At 42.3% G+C, this 26,352-nt stretch overlaps 1 protein-coding gene and 1 long non-coding RNA gene across 2 annotated transcripts in view; both read right to left on the bottom strand.

The window, feature by feature from the left end:
- Nucleotides 1-26,352, bottom strand: part of LOC142072826 (uncharacterized) — a 68,937-nt gene that overhangs the window by 9,189 nt on the left and 33,396 nt on the right. The window lies entirely within an intron of this gene.
- Nucleotides 11,924-13,631, bottom strand: LOC142072656 (uncharacterized). The gene is made up of 2 exons (XM_075130138.1): nt 13,049-13,631; nt 11,924-12,461 (listed from the first exon to the last, which is right to left on the bottom strand). Exons 1-2 carry the CDS (start codon nt 13,629-13,631, stop codon nt 11,941-11,943), a joined length of 1,104 nt encoding a protein of 367 aa, XP_074986239.1. The 3' UTR covers nt 11,924-11,940.

The raw sequence follows: 26,352 nt of genomic DNA, 5'->3' as shown, positions 1-26,352 counted from the left end.
AGTTTTTGCCTTCCTTGGAGATACAAAGATACATATCTGCATATTTCTTGCAGTCTGTGAATTTCTGGCCGGGGTAGGCCAACAGAGGATGATCTAGGTAAGCAGCAGCATCAAGTGACCTGCCTCTGACAGTGTGCAAGATGGGATCTTAATCACATGAGCATCCTCAGGGTCATCTTAGCATATGCGCAATGCACCTCACGTGGCAAGGGATCAGGATCATCACCAAATTTTGTCCACTGGTTGGATCATTAGCTTTCCCGGCCCGGATACTGATGGGAAGTGCAACATTAATGCTGATCCATGCCCCCCATCCTCAGAGTAAAGCCTCATAATCTGAAATGGGGAAAACACCTCTGTGTTTGTGCCCTAGCAATGGCCCAACCTAATGTGCTGTACGTGTAGCAAGTCCTAGGGCCACACCTTACCAGAGGGAGCTCACCCCAGCAAACTAATACAGAGGAGAGCTGTTTTACAGCACAGACCATGTTTCACAGCCAGAGTGTGGGTGGTCATGCCTCACAGTTGGAGCTGTAATCAGGCCTAATGAGTAGAGTCAGAGCCAAGGGTCAGAACCAGAAGCCGGAACTAGGGTTAAGGGTCAGAGCTGAAGTTGTAAGCCAGGAACCAGAGCTAGGCAAAGAAATAGGGTCTGTCATAGAAGCCAGCTAGAGAGCCACTCAGTTGCACAGACAAATTCATGGCATTCCCTTCAGGCTTAAGTAGTGTGTCTGGACTAACCGGGTAGAAGCACTGTCAGTCAGGCCCTCTGTGCGCAGCATATCCAGTTATTCTTGGTCACACAAGGTTCACAGCCCATTAATCACTCCTCTGCAAGAGCTGTTCGTGGTGGTGCAGATAGTGCAGTGACTCACAGACCAGGTCCTCGCCCTGTGGATCCTCACACCATACTAAAGCAGCAAAGAGTCCTATGGCACCTTATAGACTAACAGACATTTTGGAGCATAAGCTTTCGTGGGTGAATACCCACTTTGTCGGATGCACGTAGTGGAAATTTCCAGAGGCAGGTATAAATATGCAAGCAAGAATCAGGCTTGGGATAACGAGGTTAGTTCAATCAGGAAGGATGCGGCCCTCTTCTAGCAGTTGAGGTGTGAACACCAAGGGAAGAGAAACCGCTTTTGTAGTTGGCTAGCCATTCACAGTCTTTGTTTAATCCTGTCTTTGTTTAATTCCACTACATGCATCCGACGAAGTGGGTATTCACCCACGAAAGCTCATGCTCCAATACGTCTGTTAGTCTACAAGGTGCCACAGGACTCTTTGCCACTTTTACAGATCCAGACTAACAAGGCTATCCCTCTGATACCTTACACCATATACTAAGACAGCCATCAGGTTCCCACGAAGTCGTGGGTTACCAGTGCACATGGACTTGGGTCAAATTGGCAGGATCTTCCTTCCTGATTTAAATTTCAGTAATTGGTTCTTTAACAGAAAAAAGGAAAACAGTGAACTTTCTCTTAGCAATGGGGCAAATGGAACCCATACTGAAATAGTCTGCTTAATATATGCTTTCTTCATCTCAGGTTTTCCCCATAGTTATGTTATTTAGTGGATGTTAAATATTCAATTAAAATGCTTGTACACTTTGATATTTTGAATTCTATTTTAATAAAAATCCTTCCTTCTTCCATTGATCTTGGACAAACATATGTCCCCACTTTTCAATACATTATTTATTTCATTTAGCTTTCTCATTGAACTGAAGACTTGCTAAAAGGTTTGCTGTTGTTTTTTAGAGGAAACATATATCATGTAATTATCCTTTTCTTACAAGATAAATGTTGACCATTTAATTACATGGGGCTCGATTCAGCAAAACCTACTTCCATGCTTTCTAGCCCACAAAAGCTTCTCAAGCCTTCTGGTCTCCACAGCTGTGAAGGATAATCACTGTCCCCAGGGAAGGCAGCAGACTGCTACATTAGGCATTATGCACTATTCCACTGGTGACTGCCAAAGAAGAAAGGTGAGGAGAATCTGCTGAGCATACTCAGGGATTCCCACTCAGGGTGGGAGAGAGAGAGAGAGAGTAGAAAAGGTGGGCAGGGGAATTCCAATGACAGAACTGTAAGAACCATATACCATACCTGTTACATGGCTCAACCTCCTTTGGCGCTCAAATGCTGGCTGTGACAAATTTCCATTTCATATTATTCTCCCAGGCTCTTGCCAGGAACCAAATATGTTTCCTGAAAATTTTGCATTTTAGTAGACCGTTTTTTTCCGTTTTTGGATTTTCATTTCCCCCCCCACAAAAAGATACAAAAAATCCAAAGAAAAATGTCATTTTCAATGAAAAAAAATCATTTTCCAAATTAGACCATGATGGCAGCTGGGACCCAGGATAGGCAGCTGAGACTCTGGGCGCAGGGTGGCCGCCGGCACCCCAGACATGGGGCTGGCAGCCAGGACTCCGGGGGTGCTGCAGCACTCCCCCACCTCTAGTTCCCGCACCTATGGTTAATGTTGTGAAGCTGAATATATACATTTGAACATATCAAAAAAATTGAAGAATCCAAGATGAGAATAAATTCTATTTTCAGTATACAGAAACTTTTACAAGTGAACATTTGTCATATGAAAGGCATCTTCCAAAGCCAATTTATTAGATGCTGGATATCAACCAGGAACTGGCATATTAGCTTAATAATTAAGATTGCCATTGTTCACAAGATAGATGGAGAGGAGAAAGAGGGAATAACCATTCTGAACTGCAACTCTTTCACCAGTCACCTTTTGCTTCAGAAATCAGCTGATCAGTTAGCTTGAAGTTCTTGAAGTGGGCTGTCAGACTCAGAAGCAGTATATTGAACATAAAGAAATTACAGAACTTGCCATAATTAGCATTCCCAAAATTATAGACATCTTATTCACAAAAAAAGGAAAAGAAATCCATACGCTTTGTTTATCTATCCTCCACAGAACTATCAAAAAGATCATTCCTTTTAAGTGGGCACAAGGGTAGAATCTTTGCCTGCAAAAGTAATCTTCTATATATACACACTAATTTAGAGTTATTTAGCGCACAAAAATTCTGCTAATGGATGAAAAGACTGTCTCCTAACCTTTTAAGATTATTTATTAGTAATTTATTAATACAGTTAGAACGAAAATGGCTGTTGTTTTCAGAATTCATTTTTCAGCCTGTAGTCTTATACCAGATGACACTCAGGCTCCGGTTCTTTGGGAATACACATCAAACTCTGGTTCATAATTTATGTAATGACATATACTTGGACACTGATTAGCTACCTTATCAGCCCTGTAATAAAAGAAGCATAACCCCTAGTTTATCATTCATTTATCTGAAGTCATTTTGAATAATATCACAAGATTGTAATGTAATCATTATGCTGTACAGCATGTGTGGGCCAATACACTACACTGTCAGTGTCAGAGGACTGTCATAGTTCATACTACTTAATTTGCTCACTTCTTATACATTTATGAAATTGGAGTCAACAGTCTAGTATAGTAATAATATTCTGGATGAGATATTTACACAAATTGTTAATAAGATGTTCAAGGCAAGTGCAAGAAGATGCAAAACAAAACTGGTTTTGTGGCTGAACTTAGAGAAAAGATGACCTTATAGTCAATGAGCTGATTGAATTTCCTTTGACTTTTACATCAAAAGTACCTAGAGATTGTGTTGATATTTTTTCTAGTTATAACAATTAGGGAAGATGAAGTTTTCTAGCAGAATGCTTAAATCACATGGTGAAAGCAGGATGCTTGCAAGGCAATGAGATGCATTATTTCTCCAATATATTATGTCCAGGTTATGGAGTTAATGGTGAGGACTAGTCAAAATAAATGAGGGAAAGTTCTGTATTGCTGACTCTGGTAAGGGTATCTTTTCTGCTGAAATAGAAAATAGAATGCAAAAGAGTGCTGTAAGGACTAGAATACAACAGGATACAATACATACTAAAGTACAGCCTGTATCTATCCTCCATGTTACTAACTCTTGTGATTTTATCATGAGTTTCATGATATTTAATGTTTTACTTAAAGTCCCAGCTCCTGGAGGGAAGTGATTACATGAGAATTTCAGCTTTCATTTTTAAAGAAAATTTCTAGCCCTTGTGGTTGAAGAGAAAAGCTTGAAAATGTAACCCTAAAAGAGTCAAAAACCAAGAGAGCTCAAAATTTTTTTTTTAAAACAAATCTCATTATTTTTAAGCAAAGCTCATGTATTTTTTCATGCCTGACTCATGATTATCAAATATTTGAGGTTGACAATACTGTATCCCTTAGGAAGTTTGTAATAAAGACAGAAAAAATATCCATAGTAAGGAATTTCCAGAGCAGAAAGAATGGCCAAGAGTCTGTGAAGCTGATATGATGTCTGGATGATGGACCAGTAGTATGGAAAGGAGATCACCTCACGTGAAATGTTAACCACACCCTGCAAAGCTCCTTATGCACCCCTGTGCTGGAAGCTAAACAGATAAGCCAGCACTCTGGTCACTTAAGATATGTCTACACTACGGAATAAGGTCGAATTTATAGATGTCGGTTTTTTAGAAATCGGTTTTATATATTCGAGTGTGTGTGTCCCCACAGAAAATGCTCTAAGTGCATTAAGTGCATTAACTCGGCGGAGCGCTTCCACAGTACCGAGGCTAGAGTCGACTTCCGGAGCGTTGCACTGTGTGTAGCTATCCCACAGTTCCCGCAGTCTCCGCTGCCCATTGGAATTCTGGGTTGAGATCCCAATGCCTGATGGGGCTAAAACATTGTCGTGGGTGGTTCTGGGTACATATCGTCAGGCCCCCGTTCCCTCCCTCCCTCCGTGAAACCAAGGGCAGACAATCGTTTCGCGCCTTTTTTCCTGAGTTACCTGTGCAGACGCCATACCACGGCAAGCATGGAGCCCGCTCAGGTAACCGTCACCCTATGTCTCCTGGGTGCTGGCAGACGCGGTACGGCTTTGCTGCACAGTAGCAGCAACCCATTGCCTTCTGGCAGCAGACGGTGCAATACGACTGGTAGTCGTCCTCGTCGTGTCCGAGGTGCTCCTGGCCACGTCGGCTGGGAGCGCCTGGGCAGACATGGGCGCAGGGACTAAATTTGGAGTGACTTATAGATTCATAGATTCATAGATATTTAGGCCAGAAGGGACCATTATGATCATCTAGTCTGACCTCCTGCACAATGCAGGCCACAGAATTTCACCCACCACTCCTAAAAAAGACCTCACACCTATATCTGTGCTATTGAAGTCCTCAAATTGTAGTTTGAAGACCTCAAGGAGCAGAGAATCCTCCAGCAAGTGACCCGTGCCCCATGCTACAGAGGAAGGCGAAAAACCTCCAGGGCCTTCCAATCTGCCCTGGAGGAAAATTCCTTCCCGACCCCAAATATGGCGATCAGCTAAACCCTGAGCATATGGGCAAGATTCATCAGCCAGATACTACAGAAAATTCTTTCCCGGGTAACTTGGATCTTACCCCATCTAAAAACCCATCACAGGCCATTGGGCCTATTTACCATGAATATTTAATTACCAAAACCATGTTATCCCATCATACCATCTCCTCCATAAACTTATCGAGTTTAATCTTAAAGCAAGATAGATCTTTTGCCCCCACTACTTCCCTCGGAAGGCTATTCCAAAACTTCACTCCTCTGATGGTTAGAAACCTTCGTCTAATTTCTAATCTAAATTTCCTAGTGGCCAGTTTATATCCATTTGTTCTTGTGTCCACATTGGTACTGAGTTTAAATAATTCCTCTCCCTCTCTGGTATTTATCCCTCTGATATATTTATAGAGAGCAATCATATCTCCCCTCAACCTTCTTTTAGTTAGGCTAAACAAGCCAAGCTCCCTGAGTCTCCTTTCATAAGACAAGTTTTCCATTCCTCGGATCATCCCAGTAGCCCTTCTCTGTACCTGTTCCAGTTTGAATTCATCCTTCTTAAACATGGGAGACCAGAACTGCACACAGTATTCCAGGTGAGGTCTCACCAGTGCCTTATATAACGGTACTAAAACCTCCTTATCCCTACTGGAAATACCTCTCCTGATGCATCCCAAGATGACATTAGCTTTTTTCACAGCCATATCACATTGGCAGCTCATAGTCATCCTATGATCAACCAATACTCCAAGGTCCTTTTCCTCCTCCGTTACTTCTAGTTGATGCGTCCCTAGCTTATAACTAAAATTCTTGTTATTAATCCCTAAATGCATGACCTTACACTTCTCACTATTAAATTTCATCCTATTCCTATTACTCCAGTTTACAAGGTCATCCAGATCCTCCTGTAGGGTATCCCTGTCCTTCTCTAAATTAGCAATACCTCCCAGCTTTGTATCATCTGCAAACTTTATTAGCACACTCCCACTTTTTGTGCCCAGGTCAGTAATAAAAAGATTAAATAAGATTGGTCCCAAAACTGATCCTTGAGGAACTCCACTGGTAACCTCCCTCCAACTTGACAGTTCACCTTTCAGTAGGACCCGTTGTAGTCTCCCCTTTAACCAATTCCCTATCCACCTTTCAATTTTCCTATTGATGCCCATCTTATTCAATTTAACTAATAATTCCCCTTGTGGCACAGTATCAAACGCCTTACTAAAATCTAAGTAAATTAGATCCACTGCGTTTCCTTTATCTAAAAAATCTGTTACTCTCTCAAAGAAGGAGATCAGGTTGGTTTGGCACGATCTACCTTTTGTAAAACCATGTTGTATTTTGTCCCATTTACCATTGACTTCAATGTCCTTAACTACCTTCTCCTTCAAAATTTTTTCCAAGACCTTGCATACTACAGATGTCAAACTAACAGGCCTATAATTACTTGGATCACTTTTTTTCCCTTTCTTAAAAATAGGAACTATGTTAGCAATTCTCCAATCATACGGTACAACCCCTGAGTTTACAGATTCATTAAAAATTCTTGCTAATGGGCTTGCAATTTCTTGTGCCAATTCTTTTAATATTCTTGGATGAAGATTATCTGGGCCCCCCGATTTAGTCCCATTAAGCTGTTTGAGTTTCGCTTCTACCTCAGATATGGTGATGTCTACCTCCATATCCTCATTCCCATTTATCATGCTACCATTATCCCTAAGATCCTCTTTAGTCTTATTAAAGACTGAGGCAAAGTATTTGTTTAGATATTGGGCCATGCCTAGGTTATCCTTGACCTCCACTCCATCCTCAGTTTTTAGCGGTCCCACTTCTTCTTTCTTTGTTTTCTTCCTATTTATATGACTATAGAACCTTTTACTATTGGTTTTAATTCCCTTTGCAAGGTCCAACTCTACTTGACTTTTAGCCTGTCTCACTTTATCCCTACATATTCTGACCTCAATAAGGTAGCTTTCCTTACTGATCCCTCCCTTCTTCCACTCCCTATATGCTTTCTGCTTTTTCTTAATTACCTCTCTAAGATGCTTGCTCATCCAGCTTGGTCTACAACTCCTGCCTATGAATTTTTTCCCCTTTCTTGGGATGCAGGCTTCCGATAGCTTCTGCAGCTTTAATTTAAAATAATCCCAGGCCTCCTCTACCTTTAAACCCATAAATTCTTCAGTCCAATCCACTTCCCTAACTAATTTCCTTAATTTTTGAAAGTCAGCCCTTTTGAAATCAAAAACCCTAGTTGCAGATTTATTTTTGTTAATCCTTCCATTCAGTTTGAACTGAATTAGCTCATGATCACTTGAGCCAAGATTATCCCCTACAACCATTTCCTCTATGAGGTCCTCATTACTCACCAAGACCAAATCTAAAATGGCATCCCCTCTAGTCGGTTCAGCAACTACTTGCTGAAGGAATCCATCAGCTATCGCATCTAGGAAAATCTGAGCCCTATTATTATTACTAGCACTCGTCCTCCAGTCTATATCTGGGAAGTTAAAGTCTCCCATGATCACACAATTTCCATTAGTATTTACTTTATTAAAAACATTAAAAAGGGCTCTATCCATATCCAAATTAGATCCCGGCGGTCTATAGCACACCCCAAGCACTATCCCAGGGGAGGCTCTAATAGTTTTCTTCCCCAATTTAATTGTTGCCCAGACAGACTCAGTCATATCCATTTCATCGCTTCTTATTTCTTTACATTCTATCTCATCATTGATATACAGTGCTACTCCACCACCTTTACCTTTATTTCGGTCTTTCCTAAACAGCACATACCCTTCAATACCTGTAGCCCAGTCATGACTACTATTCCACCAGGTCTCTGTTATACCTATAATATCTGGTTTCACTTCCTGCACCAGTAACTCTAGTTCCTCCATTTTATTACCTAGGCTCCTTGCATTAGTGTACAAACATCTTAATTTTTGCTGTTTGGCCTCACTCACATTCTGTACCCTATTAGGCACGGTTATTTTACTACCAGTATAACCTATTAGACTTGTATCTACACTGCCCTTCCTCCTACCTACAGCTGTATCCACTCTTACTTCATTTTCTTTCCACTCTATGCTAAATTCTGGCGTGGAGATTACCTGGCCATCTCCCAACCATCTCCCCCAAATTCCTAGTTTAAAGCTCTCTTAATCAGTTGTGCCAGCCTCCATCCTAGAAGTCTATTTCCTTCCCTACTCAGATGAAGTCCATCCCGAGAGAACTGTCCTCTATCCATGAATGCCTCCCAATGACCATACATCCCAAAGCCCTCCTTATAGCACCACTGCCTAAGCCATCTATTGATAGTCATAATCTTGTCACACCTTTGTTGCCCTTCTCTAGGAACAGGCAGAATCCCACTAAAGATCACCTGAGCCTCAATTTCCTTAAGCGTCCTCCCCAGCCTAGCATAGTCTCCCTTAATACTTTCCAGCGAGAATCTAGCCGTATCATTTGTTCCCACATGAAGGATAATTAGGGGATTCTTTCCCGCTCCCTTTAGAATCCTTTTCAACCTCAGGTCTACATCCCGTATCTTAGCACCTGGAAGACAGCACACCCTCCTATTTTCTGGATCAGCTCTGGTTACAGGCCTATCTATTCTTCTCAGTAAAGAGTCCCCAATCACATAGACCTGCCTTTTCCTAGTGACAGTGCTATTCTCCAGTCTATCCCCTGTTCCCTCTGGCTGCAAGTTCTTTCCATTCCCATTCTCCCTTGTAATCCTTTTTAACCCATCCTGTATCCTCCTGGGGCTCATATTTGGTGTAATCTCCATTAACTCTTCCCCTTTTCCTATAGGACTAACCGCTCTTCTCTTCTTCCTTGCCCTGTCACCTTCAGTGACTACCTGCTGAGCCCCTTCGTCATTTTCCAACTCTGCAAACCTATTCTGAAGCTCTATTTCTCCTTCACTAGCCCGTCTTTTCCTCTGCCTAGTTCTTTTAGTCACATGCTTCCACTGACCACTTTCCTCACCCAGTCTCCCCTCAGAATTCCCTAGTCCTGCTTCCATCTGCAAGTCTGAGCTTTTCCCTTCAGATACCTCATGTCTTTGCTCCATAATCTGCTCAAACTCCTTCCTAAACTCTACCAGACTTTCCACCTGCATCTCCAAACCTCTGATCTTTTCCTCCATCAGCTCTATCAGACGGCATTTCATGCAGACAAAACTCTTACCAGGTGCCCCCTCCAGGATCATGTACATACCACAGCTTCCACATCCAGTCATCTTCATTGTGTCATCTGCTACATGGGTCACTCCCACTGCCACCTCTGAATCTGTCATAGCCTTCCCACCTAAATCCTGTTAATCAGGGAAACACAAACCACACCCAAACACCACCACCTAGGTCATTCTCTTGACCAGGTCATTCTCTTTAGTCCTGCAGTCAGTCCTATTGAACCGTCTTATGGTGAGCGGGCAGGCGATACGGACTGCTAGCAGTCGTACTGTACCATCTTCTGCCAGGCAGGCAAGAGATGAGGATGGCTAGCAGTCGTACTGTACCATCTTCTGTCGAGCAGCCATGAGATGTGGATGGCATGCAGTCCTTCTGCACCGTCTGCTGCCAGCCAAAGATGTAAAAGATAGATGGAGTGGGTCAAAACAAGAAATAGACCAGATTTGTTTTGTACTCATTTGCCTCCTCCCCTGTCTAGGGGACTCATTCCTCTAGGTCACACTGCAGTCACTCACAGAGAAGGTGCAGCGAGGTAAATCTAGCCATGTATCAATCAGAGGCCAGGCTAACCTCCTTGTTCCAATAAGAACGATAACTTAGGTGCACCATTTCTTATTGGAACCCTCCGTGAAGTCCTGCCTGAAATACTCCTTGATGTACAGGCACCCCCTTTGTTGATTTTAGCTCCCTGAAGCCAACCCTGTAAGCCGTGTCGTCAGTCGCCCCTCCCTCCGTCAGAGCAACGGCAGACAATCGTTCCGCGCCTTTCTTCTGTGCGGACGCCATACCAAGGCAAGCATGGAGGCCGCTCAGCTCACTTTGGCAATTAGGAGCACATTAAACACCACACGCATTATCCAGCAGTATATGCAGCACCAGAACCTGGCAAAGTGATACCGGGCGAGGAGGCGACGTCAGCGCGGTCACGTGAGTGATCAGGACATGGACACAGATTTCTCTGAAAGCATGGGCCCTGCCAATGCATGCATCATGGTGCTAATGGGGCAGGTTCATGCTGTGGAACGCCGATTCTGGGCTCGGGAAACAAGCACAGACTGGTGGGACCGCATAGTGTTGCAGGTCTGGGACGATTCCCAGTGGCTGCGAAACTTTCACATGCGTAAGGGCACTTTCATGGAACTTTGTGACTTGCTTTCCCCTGCCCTGAGGCGCATGAATACCAAGATGAGAGCAGCCCTCACAGTTGAGAAGCGAGTGGCGATAGCCCTGTGGAAGCTTGCAACGCCAGACAGCTACCGGTCAGTTGGGAATCAATTTGGAGTGGGCAAATCTACTGTGGGGGCTGCTGTGATGCAAGTAGCCCATGCAATCAAAGATCTGCTGATATCAAGGGTAGTGACCCTGGGAAATGTGCAGGTCATAGTGGATGGCTTTGCTGCAATGGGATTCCCTAACTGTGGTGGGGCTATAGACGGAACCCATATCCCTATCTTGGCACTGGAGCACCAAGCCGCCAAGTACATAAACCGCAAGGGGTACTTTTCGATAGTGCTGCAAGCTCTGGTGGATCACAAGGGCCGTTTCACCAACATCAATGTGGGATGGCCGGGAAAGGTACATGACGCTCGCATCTTCAGGAACTCTGGTCTGTTTCAAAAGCTGCAGGAAGGGACTTTATTCCCAGACCAGAAAATAACTGTTGGGGATGTTGAAATGCCTATATGTATCCTTGGGGACCCAGCCTACCCCTTAATGCCATGGCTCATAAAGCTGTACACAGGCAGCCTGGACAGTAGTCAGGAGCTGTTCAACTACAGGCTGAGCAAGTGCAGAATGGTGGTAGAATGTGCATTTGGACGTTTAAAGGCGCGCTGGCGCAGTTTACTGACTCGCTTAGACCTCAGCGAAACCAATATTCCCACTGTTATTACTGCTTGCTGTGTGCTCCACAATATCTGTGAGAATAAGGGGGAGACGTTTATGGCGGGGTGGGAGGTTGAGGCAAATCGCCTGGCTGCTGGTTACGCGCAGCCAGACACCAGGGCGGTTAGAAGAGCACTGGAGGGCGCGGTACGCATCAGAGAAGCTTTGAAAGCCAGTGTCATGACTGGCCAGGCTACGGTGTGAAAGTTCTGTTTGTTTCTCCTTGATGAAAGCTCCCGCCCCTTGGTTCACTCTACTTCCCTGTAAGCTAACCACCCGCCCCTCCTCCCTTCAATCACCGCTTGCAGAGGCAATAAAGTCATTGTTGCTTCACATTCATGCATTCTTTATTCATTCATCACACAAATAGGGGGATGACTACCAAGGTAGCCCAGGAGGGGTGGAGGAGGAGGGAAGGAAAATGCCACACAGCACTTTAAGCACAGCACTTTAAAAGTTTACAACTTTAAAATTTATTGAATGACAGCCTTCTTTTTTTTGGGCAATCCTCTGTGGTGGAGTGGCTGGTTGGCCAGAGGCCCCCCCACCGCGTTCTTGGGCGTCTGGGTGTGGAGGCTATGGAACTTGGGGAGGAGGGCGGTTGGTTACAGAGGGGCAGCAGTGGCAGTCTGTGCTCCAGCTGCCTTTGCTGCAGCTCAACCATACACTGGAGCATACTGGTTTGGTCCTGCAGCAGCCTCAGCATTGAATCCTGCCTCCTCTCATCACGCTGCCGCCACATTTGAGCTTCAGCCCTGTCTTCAGCCCGCCACTTACTCTCTTCAGCCCGCCACCTCTCCTCCCGGTCATTTTGTGCTTTCCTGCACTCTGACATTATTTGCCTCCACGCATTCGTCTGTGCTCTGTCAGTGTGGGAGGACAGCATGAGCTCGGAGAACATTTCATCGCGAGTGCGTTTTTTTTTCTTTCTAAGCTTCACTAGCCTCTGGGAAGGAGAAGATCCTGTGATCATTGAAACACATGCAGCTGGTGGAGAAAAAAAAAGGGACAGCGGTATTTAAAAAGACACATTTTATAAAACAGTGGCTACACTCTTTCAGGGTAAACCTTGCTGTTAACATTACATACATAGCACATGTGCTTTCGTTACAGGTTGCATTTTGCCTCCTCCCACCGCGTGACTACCCCCTCAACCTTCCCCCCTCCCTGTGGCTAACAGCGGGGAACATTTCTGTTTAGCCACAGGCAAACAGCCCAGCAGGAATGGGCTCCTCTGAGTGTCCCCTGAAGAAAAGCACTCTATTTCAACCAGGTGACCATGAATTATATCTCACTCTCCTGAGGATAACACAGAGAGATAAAGAACGGATGTTGTTTGAATGCCAGCAAACATACACTGCAATGCTTTGTTCTACAATGATTCCCGAGTACGTGTTACTGGCCTGGAGTGGTAAAGTGTCCTACCATGAAGGACGCAATAAGGCTGCCCTCCCCAGAAACCTTTTGCAAAGGCTTTAGGACTACATCTAGGAGAACCGCAAATGCCAGGGCAAAGTAATCCTTTCACATGCTTGCTTTTAAACCATGTATAGTATTTTAAAAGGTACACTCACCAGAGGTCCCTTCTCCGCCTGCTGGGTCCAGGAGGCAGCCTTGGGTGGGTTCGGGGGGTACTGGCTCCAGGTCTAGGGTGAGAAACAGTTCCTGGCTGTCGGGAAAACCGGTTTCTCCGCTTGCTTGCTGTGAGCTATCTACAACCTCCTCCTCATCATCATCTTCTTCGTCCCCAAAACCTGCTTCCGTATTGCCTCCATCTCCATTGAAGGAGTCAAACAACATGGCTGGGGTAGTGGTGGCTGAACCCCCTAAAATGGCATGCAGCTCATCATAGAAGCGGCATGTTTGGGGCTCTGACCCAGAGCGGCTGTTCGCCTCTCTGGTTTTCTGGTAGGCTTGCCTCAGCTCCTTCAGTTTCACGCGGCACTGCTTCGGGTCCCTGTTATGGCCTCTGTCCTTCATGCCCTGGGAGATTTTCACAAAGGTTTTGGCATTTCGAAAACTGGAACGGAGTTCTGATAGCACGGATTCCTCTCCCCAAACAGCGATCAGATCCCGTACCTCCCGTTCGGTCCATGCTGGAGCTCTTTTGCGATTCTGGGACTCCATCATGGTCACCTGTGCTGATGAGCTCTGCATGATCACCTGCAGCTTGCCACGCTGGCCAAACAGGAAATGAGATTCAAAAGTTCGCGGTTCTTTTCCTGTCTACCTGGCCAGTGCATCTGAGTTGAGAGTGCTGTCCAGAGCGGTCATAATGGAGCACTCTGGGATAGCTCCCAGAGGCCAATACCATCGAATTGTGTCCACAGTACCCCAAATTCGAGCCGGCAACGTCGATTTAAGCGCTAATCCACTTGTCAGGGGTGGAGTAAGGAAATCGATTTTAAGAGCCCTTTAAGTCGAAATAAAGGGCTTCATTGTGTGGACGGGTGCAGGTTTACATCGATTTAACGCTGCTAAATTCGACCTAAAGTCCTAGTGTAGACCAGGGCTTAGACACCAGTCAGCTCCACTGGAGGAGGCTGATTCCAGATATGCAGCAAATTCATTGATCAGTCTGGGAGAGCTGATGAACCAATTGCCATCAGATGAGGGTATTCCTGGGGGAATTCTGCGCCACGGCACATGTGCATAATTAATGAGCCATGCATATTTTAAATTTTTGTGCAGAAAAAAGCTTTGCCAAAAAGTTGCTGCAGTTCCACCTTTTGCCCACCGAAGGGTGCTATGGTGCTAGAACAGAGCAGCATCAGCAGAAAATAACTTTGGCTGGAAAGTTGCTGCAGTTCTGCCTTTTGCCCACCAGGGGTGCTGTGGTGAATGACAGAGCAGCAGTTCCCAGCCAGCTAAGGAAGAGAAAGAGCCTGCCTTCTTCACAGCACCTGTCAGGCAAGGTCAGGAGACAGGGGCTATGGGGAGACAGACAGTGTGAGACTGCTGGAGGATCAGACAGGGGCTCATAAGGGCTAGTGGGGAAGGACAGACTGGGGCAGGGGCTGAATGGGAGTGGAGACAATGGGCCACAGGGGAAGGGAGTTGCAGGGCCATAGGGAGACAAGGGGAGGGGGTGCAGGGCCACACAGGGATGGGGGGAATGGGTGTCTGAGTGTGGGCGGTGGGACACATGTGGACAGGGGCAGATGTGCCTGACAGAATGGGAGAGGCTAGGGGTCATCCAGGGTCTGCATGGGGGAAGCTCCCTAATAATCCTTCCCCACTCCCGCAAAAAACCTGTTCCACACTTTTACCACCCATACCCAACAACCCTCCAAGTTCACACCCACGCGCCTTCCCAGCAATTACTTCCCTTTCTCTCAGCTCCTCCGTTACCCCTAACTCCCCCAAGCCTTTGCACTGCTTCTGAGGGGTGCAGGAAATACAGTTCTGTATTGTAGTTTATATGAATTATTACTCAGAGTTCTGTACTGATAGGCCTAGTAAGGAATCTATTTGTAAAAAAAAAATTTCCTAAATCTTTTTTTTGTCTGTATTGTTACAGACATACTTGCTGACAGATATTTTTAAATAAATGACCCAAAATAATTGAAACTGGTGAATCATCTTGTGATTATATTGTGTTATTTTGACAAATAAACTATGCAGAATTTTGCAGAATTTGAAAATATTGTGTGCAGAATTTTTAATTGGTTGTTGCAGAATTTTTAATTTTTTGGTGCAGAATTCCCCCAGGAGTAGTTGAGGGGTATAAAAGATGACATAGAAAGAAAGTAAGCGGGGAGGACTTGGCCAAGTTGAGCTCAGTATGTGCTGAGATCCCAAGGAAGGGAGATGTCTGATCCTCCCTGGCCCTGTGGGAAAGGGCAAGAAACACTGTAAATACTTTGCTGCATGAGATTGTATTGGTGTTGGTGATGGGAATATAAATAAATTCACAAGAAGTTGCTAGTTACTGATGGAGTCTGAGAGCATCAGAGGATAGGGGTGGCCCCATTTACATGAAGTAAATCTGGAATAATTCCACTGAAGTCCATGGAGTTACTCTGGATTTTATACTATGTGAAAATGAGGGAAGAATCTGGCCTATTGACTTAAATATCAGTTGACGCTTGTCAGTACTTTACAGAATTAGGCTCTAAGGGTTATAATCTAAGTATTTGACCTTTCAAGCCTTAATTTTACGAGTTTGGTCTTATCACTGGCTTTTTGTGTTCTATGGCAATGTATGAAGTGACAATATTAGACAGCAGAAGAGCAAACACTAGGTTAGCATAGAAGAATGAAAAAATTGGCTGTAGAGGATTTCTAGGATTTTTCACTCAGGCTCTTCCTTAAACACACTGACGTTATGGTAGTGAAAGGGCTGCGATCTCGAATACAGAATCCCAATAGATCTGGCACTAGAATAAAATGAAGAAGGACCGAAGCCCCAGTGGAATGAGGGAGCTGTTGCAGACCCACAACTCTGAAGTGGGATTGATGGATAGAAAACTCTGTGACAAGTGGCACTAAGATAATGATTGTTGGGCAGCATGAGCTATTACAGTATGATGAAAAAAATGCAAGATTAATGATCTTGAACAGTGTAACTTGCTTAAATAATGAAAAAGGAACAGAATGAAATCAGAATCATAATATTTATTTTAAGATAGGTAATCAGAAGAAGAAAACAACAGTGAAAACTACATTTTTTCCCAAAGCATAATATTAGTTTAATGGAACTAATCCTGTGAACACATTATTACTGAGTAATAGTGTCCTAACAGAAGCAGTCAAAGCACCATTACTAAGGGTTTTTTAAAAATAGAGCAGGGAAAGTTTTAGGAAAATGCACTGTAAGGAACAATCCTGCCCTAGCAGTGTGATGGGCAAGATGACTTAATAGGTCTTTTCCATCTCTGGTTTCTATGACTATGAACAGAAATTTAAATACTATGCTTTAGACTGCTACTGTTCTTCTGTCAAAGATAAATAATTCCTCTGATGAAAAATTAGAGGATATGTTTACTGTTAAACAATTAAATTAGTCTAGCATTTTTTAATGTAAGACAATAAAGACAAATGAGTTAATCATCAATTAAAAGGTGATTTGAAAGGTGGATCCAAAGAGGATGGATCTAGACTATTCTCAGTGATAGCAGATGACAGGACAAGGAGTAATGGTCTCAAGTTGCAGTGGGGGAGATTTAGGTTGGATATTAGGAAAAACTTTTTCACTAGGAGGGTGGTGAAACACTGGAATGCGTTACCTAGGGAGGTGGTGGAATCCCCTTCCTTAGAAGTTTTTAAGGTCAGGCTTGACAAAGCCCTGGCTGGGATGATTTAGTTGGGATTGGTCCTGCTCTGGGCAGGGGATTGGACTAGATGGCCTCCAGAGGTCCCTTCCAACTCTGTTATTCAATGATTCTAATCTTGTATCCAACTGTTATTCATGAAGAATTGAATCCCATTTAAGATTTTATTTCCAACAGAATTCCTTACTGTCTTGTTTCACCACAACTTTGTTGCAATCAAAAACTCTGACAAATCTCAGCATTCGCCTTCAAGGTTTATGTAATAAAAACGATATTCAGAATACAGTATACCAGATTATCTCTTCACAAATACCTAATACAGTCCATGAAGGAGTGGTAGCATCTTAGGATATGCTAGAATGTTATAATTACTGTAGCTATCACACTGTGAATGTTTTGTTAATATTAGATGTGTGATGAAGATCAAATCATAGTAAATGACAGTGATTGTACCAAACCTGGGTCAGAAGTAGATGATACATAATATAAAAGGGGACTGTGATGCACTGAACAGCTGGAATATCTAGGATGGGTACCAGCATGCAAAAGTAGAAATAAACCTGAAATACTGGTCTTCATTTGAGCAATACATGGCACATAAAACAAGTCAGGGCACATCTGGAAGGACAGAAATATAAATATGATTGAAATGTATACATTTTTGCTTGGAAAAATAGAACATGCAAGAAGCTGTTCACATGTAAAACTGACTTTTACTATAATCTTAAAATAACATTAGTTATTTTAAGTAGAATAAAGTAGAAATAAGCAAAAGGAAAAGGTGTCAATGTGGACAAAGATGTCAAACTAGTATAAGTTATTAAAATAACGGGTTACTAAAAATGGCAGATCTGGTTAAATGAACGATACCAAAAAATTAATGCAATTTGGAGTACTGTGCAAAGTTCAAAACAAGAGGATATGGTTAGAGGGAAAAGTGTTTCTTTCTGACCTGCACAATGGTTCACTTCAAAGCAATTCTACTCCCCATAACACACAGAAAATTCCCATTGACAATTCCAGTGATGTCAATACCAGTGATGGAAATTAGTTAATGATATATGATTGTTTCAGGATATTACAAATATTTCATTAAAAATGTTACATGAAGTGGAGAAGTGTTTTCACATACTGTGATCTTTCAAAATGCTGTGCTGAATATGAGTCCAGCTTTGCTTCAAAAGCAAATTCATCCCTTTTTAAAAAAAGGCTCTGGATGGGGGAAGAGTGCAAAAGACTGTTCAAGGGCAGGTAGCCAAATTAGAAACTGTTTCAAATTAAACTGAATCAGACCTTTTATTGCTCACTCTCTGCAAACACAGCGTGCTCAGGTAAGGAGGCAGAGAAGAGGCGGAGCTGGGGCAGGGATTTGGGGAAGAGGTTGGAATAGGGGCAGGGAGGGGGCAGAGTTGGGGTGGGGACTTCGGAGAAAGGGTTGGAATGGGGGCGGGGCAGCGTTGGGAAGAGGCGGGGCAGGGGTGGAGCCTCATGAAAGGGGTGGAGTGGGGGCGGGGCTGGGGCTAGAGCAGGGGGGGGATTTTGTATCTTTGTATGAAAAGGTGTCAGTGATGCGGCCCTTGGGCCAATGTATTAGTCCTCATGTGGCCCTGGTGGTGATTTGAGTTTGAGATCCCCGGTGTAGGGGAAAATGCAAGAACTTCAAAGGGAGCATTAAGAAGGTGCAGTGTGAAAGATGCATTCACTCCCCTACATCACCAGCAAACTGCACTGGCTGGAGCCAAGGTGGGGGGAAGTTCAAAGCCCTAAATCCTGCCTTTCCCTGCCTCTTTTTGAGTGGGTGGTAGAAGCAGAAGGATTGCAACTGTGGCCAGTACGTTGGCAGTAGGAAGGATCCCTCCGAACCCTCACTAGAACAGAGCCACTAGCAAGGCTGTGATGAGTTATCTTCTCAAATATTATATTGCATTTTTATTTACAATTTTCAAATCAGATTAAGCACCTGTGTTTTTAAATGGATCATAACGAAGGTGTGGTATAGCATTTTTTCAATGCACTGAAGGCACATTCTCAGCACCCACTTATTCTAATTTTGCTTTCCTTTGAGGTCATGTTTTAATTCCATCCTAAGTATTCTGCTCTTTTTGAAACTATGACAAATAGAAAAAAACATGCTTGAAGTTTTTCCAGGATCTATGCACGTACTTATGGCTCTTGGGGAGAAAAGAAGGTAGGTATCTGCTTACTAAATTAATGACATACAGCATAAAAGATAACAATGCAGCATTAAACGTGCTAAAACATTCTATAATTCCATAAAGCTTTTGTACATAATTTCTCTGAGTTCAGCTATGGAACTTAAAGGCTCATAGTCCAAGGACAGCCTAACTGTTGATGGTTCGGAGAACACTGTATGCCTATACATAGCAAGGAAAAAATAACTGAAATCTTTCCAAAAATGCAAGAGTGTAAATTACTACTCCTGAAAACATGGATACTGCTGTAAATATGCTATGTAGTGACATGGTCAAATACCTCAAGACCTCAAATTTTAATTACCTTATAAGTCAGATCTTCTTTTAGTCATTGTGCTTCAGTTATACTGATATGTTTTGTTATAAAATTACTCCCACCAGCTTTGACTAATTAGAAAACAAACCAAAATAAAACAAATTGCCACTTTAATTTAGGTCACACCATAAACAAACCTCCGCAATAGTGGCACACATTTTACTTTCATTTAACATTATAGCTGCAACTTTGTAAGGTCATTCCGAGCTACTTTTGAATGAGCAGAACAGCCCAGCAATGCCACTATACCAGAGAATTTGTTAGCATTTCCCTTATAATAGCCCTGTTTTTAAGGGTCCTGTAACACTTTCATTTATATTTATCCTGAGGGGAAAACTGGCATATAAGTTCACAAATCAGACACATTTTTAAAAAGGGTTTTAAATTATGTTGTCTACCTTTGACAAAGAGTTGTGCAAAATATGAAGATCTTTAAAATATAATCTCCCTTCTACATAGTTCTAGAGTTAATAATGTAGCTCAGTTGTGGAAATAAAATGCCTGGATCTCAATTTTCAGGTCTGGCCTAGATACACTCAGTGCAGAACCTAGTTTTGGGGCTGTTCTGGGGGGAAGTTCAGCCCACCACTATTTCAGAGCAGCCTGGCCCACAAGTGTGCTCTGGTAGCCAGGAATAGCTGGAGTACACAAGTGCAATAGCAACTCACCCTTTTCCCAGCCATGCCCCCTGTATTGGGGACTGTAAGGGTGGTGGCACAGATTCACTAAACCGGCTCTGCAGGTCTACATGTCCAAGGACTCCTCTTACTTGGGGTAATTCCTAGGTAGCTGATTAAGCCATCATTATGGCTCCTTTGCACCACCAGAGTTTCACAAAGGGATTGTACGAGACCTAAGAACTGGGCCCTGGCCAAGCAACATGATTCTTTGTTAACATGTAAGGAAGCTTCTTCTCCAGAAATATATGTAGCTACCACTTCAGCAAATAGAATATCTCCATCAGGTATTGGCAGGAATACTGCTTTTATTATGTCCTGTTTTCAGATCAGCCACTAGACAATTTCAAACTGAGCAGATTGTACAGCAATAGTCACTATGTTACACGGGGCACTATCTCTTGCCCTTCCCTCCCCCAACTGACTTTTATGTGCAATCTCAAGAGTACTGCTCTGATGTTGCTTCAGTGCATTGTTCCCAGAGCAGCCTTGACACAAAGCCAAAACCAACACTTGAAGCACCACAAAACCACACTTGCTCCTCACTTTTCAAAGAGTTGAATAGGTCAGGATTTAGCCACTCAACTCCTATCGATTTTAGAAGAAACTATGTGGCTTAACCCTATCCCCTGTAACTCTGAATATGTCGGGGACAGGTCACAGGCCCCTAGGATACTGTACGTACCTTACCATACAATTGTGAAACATACTTTTGCTAATATAATATACATTACCATTAAAACTATTATGTCAGTACAAATAATTACAATCATAAGATTCTGATGTTAATTGGCTTAGAGGACAATGGGTTTAGTAGACAACAGATATGAGAACTGCAAATTTGGGGGAGGGATAGCTCAGTGGTTTGAGCATTGGCCTGCTAAACCCAGGGTTGTGAGTTCAATCCTTGAGGGGGCCATTTAGGGATCTGGGGCAAAAATTGGGGATTGATCCTGCTTTGAGCAGGGGGTTGGACTAGATGACCTCTTGAGTTCCCTTCCAACCCTGATATTCTATGATTCTATTCTATGATTCTAAATGAAAAAGGTATTATTCAGGTTGTTATGATTGGTAATGTTGGTAAAATTCATTATTTTCTTTATTATCTATATAGTGCCATAGCTGTGCTTATGTACACATAAACTGCATATTTATGTGCCAGGTAAGTCTGTGTTCTGGATATATGTCCACTAAAATCTTCATCCACAAATTCTAGGGATGTATATGGGACCAGAAATTTGGAAGTCAGGAAGATCTGGATATCAGAATTGTCATATTAGCATTAACATACTTTGAGCACTGCTGTTGTCTTTTAACACTTCCACACACATGCTCAGTGAGTCACCCTCTCCCCTCAGTGGCTGACTAGTCACTCTCTCTCCTTCTTCCCAAGTATGGGGAATGGGCTGGGGCCAGGAAGCTCCTTTCTTTTCTCATCCCTGAAGAGAGATCCAGGGCCATCCAGAGGGTTATCCTCTTCCCCTTTCCAGCCAAGTTAGGAAAATGGAGAGGATCCAGTTAGTACAAGAATCCCTTTTGGCCAGGTAGGTGAGTGATAACTTAGTTCTGCCTGCTCTAAGATTGCAGTCTTTCTATTGTGGCAGCTATCAAACATAAAATGGAGCCTGTGGCTATTCTTCAGATGCACGCAGTATTCTCTTAACTGGCACTAACATGATGTAAAGCACATTTATGTTTGTGCTGAATGAACAGAACCACAATAATTAATCCAAAATATTGTTCCAGGAGGGATTATGTGAGATAATGTTTTCCAGAAATGTTATGTCACAAAAGGCCAAATATTACGCAATTTCTCTGCTGGAGCCTCCAGTAACTTATGTGTCATAAAAATAAAGGGAAGGGTAACCACCTTTCTGTATACAGTGCTATAAAATCCCTCCTGGCCAGAGGCAGAACCCTTTCACCTGTAAAGGGTTAAGAAGCTAGGATAACCTTGTTGGCACCTGACCAAAATGACCAATGAGGAGACAAGATACTTTCAAAGCTGGGGAAGGGGGGATAACAAAGGGTCTGTCGGTCTGTCTGTTGCTTTTGCTGGGAACAGATCAGAAATGCAGTCTCAGAACTTCTGTTAGTAAATAATCTATCTAGAAATGTGTTATTTCCTTTTGTTTAATGACTGGTAAAATACACTTTGCTGAATGGAATGTATATTCCTGTTTTTGTGTCTTTTTTTAACTTAAGGTTTTGCCTAGAGGGATTCTCTATGGTTTAAATCTGATTACCCTGTAAGGTATTTACCATCCTGATTTTACAGAGGTGATTCTCTTATCTTTTCTTTAATTAAAATTCTTCTTTTAAGAACCTGATTGATTTTTCATTGTTCTTAAGATCCAAGGGTTTGGGTCTGTGTTCACCTGTACAAATTGGTGAGGATATTTATCAAGCCTTCCCCAGGAAAAGGGGTGTAGGGCTTGGGGGGATATTTTAGGGGAAGATGTCTCCAAGTGGGCTCTTTCCCTGTTCTTTAACACACTTGGTGGTGACAGCATAGGGTTCAAGGACAAGGCAAAATTTGTACCTTGGGGAAGTTTTTAACGTAAGCTGGTAAGAATGAGCTTATGGGGTCTATCATGCAGGTCCCCACATCTGTACCCTAGAGTTCAGAGTGGGGAAGGAACCTTGACATTATGTTTACCAAAATGTTAGGTTCCAAAAGATAGCAGTAAGGGCTGCAAAATTTGGTAGCCTGTTGCATGTGCTTGTAAATTAAATGACTTATGTATTGACTCATGACACTGCTTTCCATCTACAGTTGCTAGTTTAAGAGATGGCCCATATTAAAGCAGGTATCATATAACAGCCAAAAAAACAGGTGTTTCCATAGCTGAGGAGGCTGTTGTCAGCTATCCTACTTCTAAGAGACATTATATATTTTGAGCCTGAAATGGTCATTTCATCCAATGTCAGCACAGATTAGTTCAAATATTTGGAGTGATGAGTTGATAACAAACTTTCTTTTTTTGGTGGCAAGTCTTGCATCCATTTGGAGATCTGTTTACCCCAACTTGAAGGTGGGGTGGAGTCACTAATAGAATATTGTAAGTATGCAGGGGATTAACATTTCTACATTTCAGCCAAAATAATCCTTCACTTCTACTGAGTATTTGATATTGATCTGTCTGAGACCTGCCGCATAGCAGATTTATCGCTAAGAGTAGAACTATGTCAATGAAAGTTTGATTCAGCTCTTCTTTTTCTCATCATCATTCCTTTGCAATATGGAGTTCTTCCACCCTATTGTTTTGAGATCTGCATTACCAACCCGAAGCTCAGCAGCATGATTATCAAAGCAAGGAATATAAACTTGACAGATGCTGTTCTCTGTCTTGGCCAATCATATTTTATTTCAAATAGTGAAAATAACAGTTCCAGCTACATAAAAGACTTAACTTTAGTTTGTTTAAACAGAAAAAAAAATAATCACACAGGATTTCTCTAAGTAAAAGCCAAAGTCAACAAAAGATTGGTACTTTCCCCCACAAATGATAATGCATTCAGTCACACAATGCTCCCCAAGTCTCCTTCTCCCCAACCCCTCTCCCAGCACACAAACATATAGAATCTTTCACTTAGCAGTGAAACTCCAAAAGAGTTGCTTATCTAGCCTTTCCATTCACTCATCTCCCACAATGTATAATGTGTGAAGCGCAGGAAACTTGTTCAGTTAGAATCATTAGGCTAAATTCCCTGGTGATGCAACTCCATAATTTCACCCACATACTTTTTATTATTATTATATAGCTAATGTTTCTAAATGGCATCTGCCATATTATTTGTGAACAGTGTATGATAGCTGTAGGAACCATATATTTGGAGCCAGCAAGGGAGGATTGTGTTGAGGACTGCTCGCTGCATATGCCCTCAGGGAATGGGGAGGAATGAAGTTGAATGGGGCTGCCACCCTGGGCAAAATGTGAAGTACTCCAAGAAAGGATGTAGCTGTGGATTATTCCCCTTCCATTTCAGGCTGCTGGAGGTGATGTTTCACTTTGAGGAAGCATCCACCAGGTACCGTAGCTCCACAATGCCAATTAAGCAAACCTGTTGCTAAATGCCACAATTTGTCCCTTATAAACATTTTCTCATTTACTTTCTGGGCCTGATCCAAAGCTCATTGAAATCACTGAAATTATATTGACTCCAGTGGGCTTTATATCCAGCCCTGTCAGTCACCAATAGGCAAGCCTTAAAATAAAATCTTGCTCAACTATATGACGAGACTAATACAGTCTTGAATCATGAGACCACATTTGCTTCATTTCCATACTAAGGAGGCTACTAGATAAGCCGATCATATACCAGAAGAGTTCTCTTAACCCAGTTGTTGTTGTTTTACTCTTTCACCAATTTGAGTACCCTTGCCAGTAGTTTCCACTTTATTTAACTGAACCAGCTATTATGACACAATCCAAAGTAAGATGCTGAGTCTTTAAAAAGAATCTGCATTTTTTATTCTTTTTAAAAAAAGTACTATATTCACTACTGCCCATATTTACTCGGAACCATCTGTTACTCATCTAATTAAAATATATTTGTAATGAGCTTATTAGGGCACAGAAAATGTCCTGAACAGGATGTTAGTTAAGAAACAATTGGTTTGGAAGATAAGGTACCTTAAACTCCTGTTAGTTTAACACAATAATGCATTGATATTTTGACCCAATATAAGAGCAAATTCAAAGAGGCCACGCATTCACATATTTTATAATAATTTGCTTTCCAAATATGTTGCTGTTCCTTTCTAATACAGAGTCAGATGGCCTCTTATAATTGCAGTATCAAATCTTTGCCTCAATTTTCAACTGCAGGTGATTTCAAATGATTAAAGATGCACAACAGGGAATAAACAAAAATGCTTACATGCAATTATTTTTAATTAGTATTTGGCTATAAAGTGTATGCCTTCATAAAAAAGTCTGTTATTCACATAAACATCTGTTACCATACACACAAGGAAACACACTGTAAGTCTGTCATCACATCACCAAAACAGAAAATACTAAGGAAGGCTGGACAGGAAAGCCAACACTTTGAGTTTTTAAACAAAAGATATAAGCATAACTGCCAAAACAGACACAGCACCACACCTTTCAATTAGCGTAGTTCACAATCAAAGGAAGAGCTGTTACTAATGGAATTATACTTGAAAATGTTAAAATAGATGGAATTATTCTTTGAAAACAATAGAATCCGTAAGCATAAGACAATTTCAAACTCTTTACTAATTTCGCACCAGCGAACATAATCAAAAGGTTTCCTGTTTGCACAGTTTCTGGTGGGTACTCTTCTGACAATTTTTTAAAATCTTATTTTTGTCCATTATTTAAGAACTCTTCCCATAGGCACCCCACACCCCACCAAAAAATAAAGAAATAAAATTTAAAAAAATCTGCTATGGAATTAGCACATGAAGAAACCCACAATATTAAATTCTGGCCTAATCTTACAGAAACCTACTCAGAGAAGTAAGTTAAGCATGCGACAAACAGCTAAGTCAGAGAGATATATACAGCAAAAGAAATTAATACCACAGTAATTGATATGTGGAGATGAGGTTGCTCTGTGGAATACTGAGAATAAAATGAAGAGGAGGTATGAGAGTACCTTGCACATGAATTACTGAATCAGTGGGAATTGCTGGGCTCTGCTGTGCAAAAGCTCTTGGAAATGCTTTGCTACAGTGACACCCCCCAGCAACTGAAGTTAACACATTACTTTCAAGTCTATAAAAATCTGTACCATTATTAAACACACAACTCAAGAGCAGAAATAACTTATCTTAATTTGCATGAAAATGAAAACAATAATTTAATTAAACAGCACAAATGACAATATATACTATTGTGCTGCAAGGATGTCTGTAGTCAGATTAGGAAAAAAATCATTGCATCTCGACTGTCGCCTTACAGGGACCAATAATCAATCATTATACTAAAGCCAATGTGGATGAAGATGCCACATGCCATCTTGAAGAGCATATGCACCTTGACCCATTATTTGTAAGCACAAATCCTTCCACCTGGATGAGGAGTCATCCCTCTTACGATCTTTCTTTCATATGCCGTTAATGAAGGCCCCTCGGGCCCAGCCGCCTATTCAGACCAGTACCTCTGTGCCCAAAAGAAAGTCAAAACCATCTGCAGAGTATATAACGGTAAAGATGACCCGCTGCCTGAAAGCAAATCAGAATCTTTTCCAACTCCCTTTGATTTACAAACCTTCTCTTGCATATCAGCATTTCATATATCTTCCAAAGTGTCAGAAATGTGAAAGCCATACATTATGTGTGGGGAATGGCCCAGTTCATTATTATCATTTTATTTATTTAACAAATACTGTATTTAATCAGGAGAAACAGACAGCTACAATAGTTTA

The sequence above is a fragment of the Caretta caretta genome, chromosome 7 (assembly GCF_965140235.1).
Source record: "Caretta caretta isolate rCarCar2 chromosome 7, rCarCar1.hap1, whole genome shotgun sequence".
Taxonomy (NCBI): domain Eukaryota; kingdom Metazoa; phylum Chordata; order Testudines; family Cheloniidae; genus Caretta; species Caretta caretta.
Note: the sequence above shows the minus strand (reverse complement) of the source record. Positions and strands in the feature narration are given on the sequence as shown.

What these genes read in the sequence shown, in the direction of transcription:
- LOC142072656 (XM_075130138.1), bottom strand. Translation starts at nt 13,631, where the DNA reads ATGCAGAGCTCATCAGCACAGGTGACCATGATGGAGTCCCAGAATCGC. An exon ending in AGGCGGAGAAGGGACCTCTG is followed by an intron (nt 12,462 to 13,048) that starts GTGAGTGTACCT and finishes TTTCTCCACCAG; the next exon opens with CTGCATGTGTTTCAATGATC.